General features: G+C 39.3%; 1 protein-coding gene across 1 annotated transcript; it reads right to left on the bottom strand.

The window, feature by feature from the left end:
- Nucleotides 1-6965: 6965 nt before the first annotated feature.
- Nucleotides 6966-8577, bottom strand: snai2 (snail family zinc finger 2). Its single transcript, XM_035669990.1, has 3 exons — nt 8365-8577; nt 7649-8170; nt 6966-7216 (listed from the first exon to the last, which is right to left on the bottom strand). The coding sequence occupies exons 1-3, from the start codon at nt 8441-8443 to the stop codon at nt 7035-7037; spliced, it is 783 nt and encodes a 260-aa protein (XP_035525883.1). The 5' UTR covers nt 8444-8577; the 3' UTR covers nt 6966-7034.
- Nucleotides 8578-8978: the final 401 nt, after the last annotated feature.

Below are 8978 nucleotides of genomic sequence, written 5' to 3'. Positions count from 1 at the left end.
TGTAATTTCTTCTCCTAATCAGGATGTGAATGAACACAGCCACAGTTGCAATTGGACCAAAACAGCTGGTAAATATGCAACTGGCATAGACCTACCCCACTGTTAATTTGTTGCTCAGAGCAGAATTGATTGCGAAATAGTATAATCGCCTCTAAATGTGGAGATCCGGTGTGAGGATGTGGCGCTTCTGTCCAGCCTGTAGCATACACAAGCTGGATGGAGTTACCTTACAGATCCTGGAGGACAAACAACCATGTCTGCTGTAATTAAAGTAAACATTTACCAACTCTGCTTATTTAGAGGTTCTGAAGCTTGTTATGTCACTAAATTATCATTACTGTCTTTTATCCTCTCATATCTCCGTCATTAACTGATACTGTGAGCCCTTTTTTCTAATTTGGTAAAAGACAAAGGAGCTATTGGTGCCTAAAATTCATTATGATAACCAATTACTAACAAGCTACCATCCTGTGTGAACACAGACAGTATATGGGAAGCTCCAGTGGGATCAATTTACTTCTGACGGCTGTCAAAACATCCTCTGAAAGAGGCATACCAAGTTTTTTGTTGTATTACTAAATGAGGAAAATATTAATATTTAATGTTTTTGAAAACACTGCTGCTGAAAATAACGATCAAAACCTCTTCTTTGTGTTGTGAATAGAAAATAAAATGAAATACCTTCACATGATCTATTCATGATAAAGTAGACCTGGTGGTACACAAATGGTGGTACCATGTAATGGTTTCGTTATTTGATAAAAAATGTTTTATTTGAGTTTGTTTAACCTTGAATTTTCTCAAAATTGTCCACTGCCAAACACTAAAAACATTCAAAGAAAATTTCTCAAGTTTTGGAAATCTGTCTTTTCCCCACTGACACCATAATATGAACTCAGTCTTTTCAAGTTTACACATTTTGGAGAGCTTTTTGAAAAACCACGTTTTCCATGGTTGTAAGAAGATAAAAGACTTTTACTCTGTTCTAGTCTTTTTGAATGTGGATTTGACCTTGGTTTATCCTGAATTTTGCAATTAAAGAAAGAAAGAAGATGAAGCTCTGATGACGATCATGACACAATCAAGAGAACACCTAACGAATGAAAAATTATATTTTTGACCTGATGATGGCACTTGATGAAAAGGCAGGGGTTCCTTACTCCATTCAATTGCAATCCCAACATTTCACTCAAAACCTCATGGTGGCGCTAGAGGAAAAATCAAGGGATCACCAAAGTCATCAGGAGTCATCATCTGGGAACCATTAGTGTTGTTACAAAATGTTGTGCCAATCCATCGAGCAGAAGTTGAGATATTACACACTTAAACAAGTGAACACTTTTACCTGCTGGTGGTGTTAGGGGGAGATTGATGATTAATAAAGTCATTAACTTCAATAGTTGTTGAAATATTTCATTCTGGACTGAAGTGGTGTACTGACAGACAGACTAATGTTACCATCCACTGAGCCGCCTCCAGCATGGCAAAAAGTTGAAACATATCCACTACTTGAAGGTGGTTTTCACTGACCTGGGCAAAAAAGTTCACTCTTACTTTGCTCCCTCGACTTGGACTAATTTGCAAGACTTGCTCATCTACATCTTAATGACCTGGTTCCATTGGAAGAATTTAAGGCCATGTTAAAACTCCATGTAACTGAGAAATGTAACTGCCTTATTTGAGATGGATTTAGTTCTTTCCTTGTGTGTTTGTTTTCCCTGTCGATTGTATTTTTATTTAAATTTAAATATTAACTGGTGTGCTGTCTTGGCAAAGTCTCCCTCGGAAAAGAGATTCCAATCTCAGAGGGCTACCTGGTAAATGATTAAATAAACAGAAATAAATAAAAAATATGTCAGGGCAGTTGTTTGGTGTAACAAGTCCTCATCAACACCAAAGCAAAAAAATTAAACATTGTGTTTACAAATTATATGGCCTAGGGGGAGGGTATGTATGAAAACGTGTTGGTCGAAAATTGAACCCTGAGGAACTCCAAATATGATCGCTCAAGAGAAAGATGAGTTTCCACTGGTGAAATAAAACTTTCTGTTTGAGTAGAGGGAGATGAATCAGTCAAGCGTGGGGCAGGTAATACCACCCAGTGCTTACGGCATTCAAATTTAAATTGGATGATCAACGGTGTCAAAGCCAGCTCTGAGGTCTAAAAGGATTAAAAATGAGCAATTTGCTGCATCTGCTTTTCAAAGCATGACATCATCATTATTCAAATTAAAAGCAGTTTCTCCCACTTAGTGTGACAGTGGCCTCGCTTCAAACTATTGAGTGTCCTGCAGCACTTTGTGAAACAGACAACCATTCAGAGGTCTCTGTCAGTATATTATTTGATAACTCTGATGTCTGCCTAGCAATATCTTGTCCTGAAAATGCACTGGAAAGGACTCTGAAAACATTATTCGCCTGGATGGACTCTCTCTCTCTCTGGGGAGAGATGCATGTTGAAGGAGATATATTCCAAATGAAATTTCTGTCAGAAATAAACGTTGTTATTTCACATAACTGAGGAAGTAACTAGCGGACTTCTGATCATGATGTAAAAAATAAAAAACACAGCTAAATTCATGCTAAAGCTAACTAGCTTAGCAGTGCAGCAATAAATGCTGTTTCAGCTTTTCAGACTCTGTTGGAATTTGTGGGATTGTGTAAAGCTACCTTTAAATCACATATTTAAAGTGTGTTGAAGATTATGTTTCAACAGACAAACACCTGCTAGCAAAACATAGATAGGCCTTTAATCACTAAGAAATATGGACTAGTTCTGTAGTTAATGCTCTCTTGTAGGGCAGTGCAGTTTGATACATTAATGTCCTTTTCTTTGCTTACAGCTACAATACAGTGTTATCTGTGTGCTATAGTTTACTATTTCCATTTATTAGCTGCTTATATAATGCTAAATATGAGGCTTTATCATTTTATGGCCGGTTTATCATTTAAGCTGTGACAATTGTTAGAGTGAAAACTTTTTTTATAAAAGGGACAACTTTCAATCCATCAAATCATCCGTGGCCACAAAGGAACATGTTGTTTACCGAGTTGATGTTTTACAGCTGTGATCATGGGGTTTAGTGGGTTGGACATTAAGGAGGAAATACAATCAAGTAAATATGATCACAGGATCTTTTGACTGCTGACCTCTGCTCAACAAGAAAGCTACAAAAAGAGACCACAGAGCTATTGATTAAGACAACACAGCCTCGTCTGTCTCTGCCGGACTTTTCACTTCAGCGCTTGTAATGACACGCAGAACAAAAATCATTTCTGACCTACATGGAGGGTCACACGTCTGCTGCACATCAAACAGCCAGTCAGGTCTTTATTTTTAACTAACTAGAATGCAATTTCTTTAAAGTTTCTGTTTCAACAACATTTTTGCCCCTTTACATTAACCCTTTTACTTTAATGAGATAAATACATAAGACTATAAGACACAGCTAAACTTCAAAAGAATTCATCTTCCCTGGTGATTAAATTATGCTCGCTCGATATGCATGAATCCAATTTATCAACAAATAGAGCACAGATGCAAAGGACGCTACACAATTAGAGGCAAACAATATTATCAGGAGAATATGCACCTCCAGCTGAAAGGCAGCACCATTCTAAGTAGCTACCCAGTCACTTGAGGAGACAACAGAAATGAAAGAGAATGGTTTTTAACAAGATGCAGGAGCTCAATAAACAGACAAACATTCCTCCAGGCAGTCGGAGTAAAGGGGAATACACAATCATCTCCTTTCTGATGTGGTGGGGTTAGAGAAGAGGGCTGGGGATCACTTCCCGGCTAGCACAATCAGCCCTCAGAGGACACCCTTAACTTTATTTGTTCCACTTGATGGTCATAAAGGAATCATACTCCCTGATTCGCCATAAAGTCAGCAGGTTTCTGAGAGCTGTGCCCTGCTTTACATCTAACACAGTGCTCTCTGAGGCTGCTCTGGGTTTTTATGTCACCCTAAGCACTTATATATGCAAAGTGAGGACATTTATTTTACATGTGATATAATGTACATGATAAAATAAAGAGTATTATGATTCCAGGCTTTTAATAATAGTGAAAAAGCTAAAGGAAGTGCAGTTAAGTTTGAAGAGTCATATTTCATTTGCACTAAACCCGTAATAATTACTTGATTAATCAAACAGCATACAGACAGAAAATTATCTGCAACTATTTAAATAGTCGTTTTAGTCATTTTTTAAGCAAAAAGATGAAACAGTCGCTGGTTTTAAGCTTTTTAAATGTGACAGATTTGATGCTTTTCTTTGTCATTTGTGAAAGGAAATTTCATATGTGGGTTTGTGGACTGATGGTCAGATAAAATAAGCTATGTGAATACATCACCTTAGGGCTGAGGGACATTATTATGGCCATTTTTCACAATTTTCTAACATTTTATAGAAAAAAAGTATTGATTCATTGAAAAAATAATCAGTTGATTAAACACTCATAAATTGTTAGTAGCAGTACTAGTTTGTACTGAATATGATAAATGACTTAATCAAGGCCTCAAATAAGTTTATTTTAGTAGACTTTTGGGAGCAATATAAACGTATGTTCACACTGTTTCACTGCAGAATAAGATGAATGGATGGTTGAAGTAAAGTAGTCTGTGGCAAAGTCATATTTTATTTGCACTGAGAATGATAAATGACTTAAACCCCAGCTCAGATATGTTCATTCTGTTTGACTCTTTAGGATGAACAAATCCAATGTAACCTTATTCTAATATTTCAGCACAAAGATTCATCTTCTTTATCTAATTGCAAACACACCCACAGGGTATCTACCTGCATTTGGCCTCTACGGGATTCACAACTCAAACAGTGTGACTATTAACAGTCTTCACACCTAACAAATATTTGATCTCACATTCTTTAACACATCCTCTAATAGCCATATGCTTTAAAACAAACGAGTTCCTGCTCCTTCTCCTCCCCTTCTCCTCCCACTATCATCACAACGGCTAAATCAAATATTCATGTTGGAGGGGAAAGCATTTAACACGTTGTTGTTATCTGAGAAATCAGCCATGCAGTTAATTGTTGTTGTAAAAAGGGAAATCTTGCAAGATTATGAAGCTAATTGGCATTAGGCATTCATTGTTTTCTCCTCTCTGACACCAGTATGATAAAGTGTTGCCTATGGAATGAAAGATATTAGATTCTCCAAAGAATATTGAGGACAAACAGCTTCACTATCTCAGCAGTATTAGAGTTTAGAGTGGCCTCTCGATGCCACTTTCCTTTTATGAGTCAAATGATCTGAATAATAGGACCTGCTGCTTGTAACGTTTCCACATTAGGTCATGGCTGAGGTTTCTACAATATCAGTGGACCTGTTGCTGTGGTTTTGTATCCTCCTAGTTGCACCTGCTTTTCTGTTACGTTGTTGAAGAGCCCTGAAGCCACCTGGCCCTATCCAAAGTGCGGCGGCGTGCACCTGGAATAGCTTGATGATGACTCACAATGAGGAGAATCTACCTACAGGGGAGTTTAGCCCCTCACAGTGAGAAAAACAAGTGTCTATTTGTCAGATCACATCTTTCAGGTCAGCAGCTTTTGGGCATTAGGGCAAACAGGAACACACTCTGGGGTTTGTTAGAAAGAGTTCAACTTTGACTGTATACCTTGAGGCGTTGCACTTTTAGACCTCTAATCTCTATCTGCTGCAAGTAGACAGCATATGGTAAAAGACAACAAAATGTAGCCTGAGGAAGTCTATTTAATCCTGGATGGCAAGCATCCCAGAAATCCAAGGAGGTTGTCAAAGCAAATGCAAATTTGAGCTTTTTGTGAAAACATATTAAAATCTACATATCGGACTTCCCTGTGCCCAGGCAGTGATTGAGCAGGAAGATTAAAAAAAGTTGATGACATGAGTTTTCCAAATTAGTATTACTTTCTGAAAAGAACTACGCCCTCGCATCCAAACTTTACACACAGTTGGGTAAAGAAAGCGCCATGGGGCCTCAAAGGGTATAACAAGTGAGTGCAGATCAATATAGCTAGCATGTGTTAAATTTCAAGATTGTTTGATGTCTGGACAGGTTCACAGGGAACAGGTTCAGGCCTGATTCAGAGCTGAGTCACCTCTCTCCTCAGTTTTACATCTCCATAACTTGAGATGGTGCAAGATGGATTAAATATCATTTACTTTTTGTGCAAGTTATTCTGTTTGAAGCATGTGACAATCCTGCTGAGTCCTGCTGAAGGAGCTGCTCATGCACCAAAGCAGAACAGAAGGCTTCACAGATGAAAAGCAATTTGAAAGATGCCAGGAATTATACAAAATGTCATGAAACTTTATTTTTAAAAGTGTCATGAGAATATGAAAATATCAAAATCATTCAGCATCACAGTTTTCACTGTTAATATACAATCATCTCAGTCACGCTTACATTCAATATATAAAAATATAAAGGGAAACATACATATTTTTGCCAAGTAAAACTGAGGCACTTGAGAAAACATGTTTTGCTATTTGAGTGCTGGCAAACTGTTTCTAATGACTGTGCAAAAGTTATAATAATTTCACCCTAAAAACTAAGTTTGCACTTGTTCCCTAAGTAACAATGGCTTCAGTATTCCTCTAGTTGTATTTATACTGTCATTCATAATGCGCCTTTGGTATTGTTTCTGTGGTTCGTATAAAAAAGTGGAGGACTGCAATAACAGCCATTGTGAGACACTGGTACAAACACTGAAGATAACATTGTGAAGGCATATAAAACATTCTAGACATGCAGAAAAAGTGCATGAATAGCACAGGTAGGTGAGTACATGGCATGACAAAGCTCGACACTGATTGCAATCACAGAAACACTGCTTGAAATGAGAAGCACGTGAGCACAGAGCTATTTCTCACTCTGAAATGAAATCGACCACTCGTAGAAAAAAAAAAAAAGAGTCTTGGGAAGAAACCCCCTCCATGTGATTCCCTGACAGTTCTCCTGGACTTGGAAAAATAAAGAAACAACAGAGGGGATTTTTTTTGTCTGGTGGTGGAAAAGTATCCCAGTTCAGTGTGCTACACAACAACCAGATTCCTCATGCTTGTGCAGAAGAGACATCCTGGAGAAGGTTTTGGAGCAGTTCTTGCATTGGTATTTTTTCACATCCGAATGGGTCTGTAAGTGAGCCCTGAGATTGGACCTGTCTGCAAAAGCCCTGTTGCAGTGAGGGCAGGAGAATGGCTTCTCTCCTGTCAGGGGGAGAAATGAGAAAGAAGACATTGTCAAAGATAGTACACAGACATATTTGAATAGAAATGGTGTGACAGAGGCATCTTGGCCTGTTATTTTTGGCTGGGTGCAACACAGTGCTTTAAAGGAAAGCACTTCGCTGAGCAGCTGATTGTTTGTAACATGACATTTGTCAAGAAAAAGCAATATTTTTCTTTTCAACACACCAGTAAAAGCAAAGCTACAGGAAGTAATAACATTCTGAGAGTTCACATTTTCGACAACAACATCAGCCTAGACTACAAACCTGTTGTGAGCTGTGTAACAGGCTCTACTGTTGCATTAAAGGCTATTAAATCATGTACTAGGTTGGATACAATTAGTCTGTGCCTAGAAAAGCCCACAACAACCATTCAGCCTCTTCACTCAGGAGGCCCCTCTTTTTCACTCACCGGTGTGCGTCCTGATGTGTCCTTGGAGCAGCCACGGTCTGGAAAAAGCTTTCCCGCATATTTTGCAAACGCATGGCAAAGTGTGAGTCCTGATGTGCATTTTGAGAGCTCCCAGGCTCACATACTCCTTCTCGCAGTATTTACAACTGAAGGATTTCCTCGTTTGGGCGTCGCAGTGCAGCTGTTTATGCTTGAGCAGTCCAGAGTACGTGGAGTAGGACTTGCTACACAAACTACATTGGAATTTCTCTGCCTCCACCCCGTGAGGGTCTGTCAGCTTGGGCAGCATCTGCTCGTCTTCATCACTCCTCGGGCTTTCGGAGCCGCTGTGGTCTTTAGAGGAGGTGTCGGAGAGCGATGAGGGGTATCCAGAGATGGGGGAGAGGTCACTGGGGAGCGGAGAGAGCGGCAAGTTGCTGGTAGTCCACACTGTGATGGGGCTGTACGCTGCCGGGCTCAAGATCTCCGGCTGGGGGATGACGGGCAGGGGAAGGCCCCTGTAGATGTGCGGCGTGAAGAACACTGAAAATAAAAGAAAGCAACATGAAATGAATGATCACATGTTACCTGTCATCCCTTCTGAGTGGAGGAGCACAGATGAACAAAAAGCAAACCAAAACTTCTGCGACGTAAAAAAAAAAAGAAAACGCGCGACTACTTGTTAGAAACAAAACTTTTGTAAAAGTCAAACATGTTATTTACTTATAAAACTTTACCTGTTGGGCTCTCCAGCTCACTATAATTTGGCTTCTTTGCGGAGTTTATGTGTTTCTTGACCAGAAAAGAGCGTGGCATCTTGGAGAACAAGTGGACAACTTTTGGTAAACTTTTTTTTTTCTTGGAAAAATATAGCGGTGAGCGTTTTTTACTGTGTGAAGACGGAAATCCTTATTGCTTAAGTCCAGTGGAGTGTCATGGTGCAGCGCTGCGCTCTTGGAAACAGTGCAGTGAGTAGCTGTAAAGAGCTGTAAATACTCCCTATCAGGTGCATGGGAGGAGCCATCCACTGCCATCTACATATACTGGGAGCTCAAACCAATTAAATCTCGCTTTTACCACGGAGCCTTAAAATGCGCCTTTGGCCTATAGGAGAGCATAACCACCTCTGAGGGGCTGGGTTTACTGCCATTTACTTCAGCTAGACAGGTGCTTTGTGCTAGACTTGGTGTGTTTCAAGGATGGAAGTGTATATGGCATCATACAGTTGGCACTGGTTGTTACCCCAAAAAGAACAGCAGAGTGAAATTGCCAAAAGTAAAAGCAACCAAAAAAGCATTTAAAAAAAAAAAATTCCTGCAACTACAGAAATATCATGCAAGAGTGAGTGCAA

Source organism: Morone saxatilis, unplaced genomic scaffold, assembly GCF_004916995.1.
Source record: "Morone saxatilis isolate NCDOM2014 unplaced genomic scaffold, NCSU_SB_2.0 Contig23, whole genome shotgun sequence".
Taxonomy (NCBI): Eukaryota; Metazoa; Chordata; class Actinopteri; family Moronidae; genus Morone; species Morone saxatilis.
This window is presented reverse-complemented; position numbering and strand designations above follow the sequence as displayed.

Excerpts from the sequence above, each read along its gene's own strand:
- snai2 (XM_035669990.1), bottom strand. The coding sequence starts at position 8,443 with ATGCCACGCTCTTTTCTGGTCAAGAAACACATAAACTCCGCAAAGAAG. Across the intron at positions 8,171-8,364 it reads TGAGCTGGAGAGCCCAACAG|TGTTCTTCACGCCGCACATC; the intron begins GTAAAGTTTTAT and ends TTTTATTTTCAG. Across the intron at positions 7,217-7,648 it reads ACACATCAGGACGCACACCG|GAGAGAAGCCATTCTCCTGC; the intron begins GTGAGTGAAAAA and ends TCCCCCTGACAG.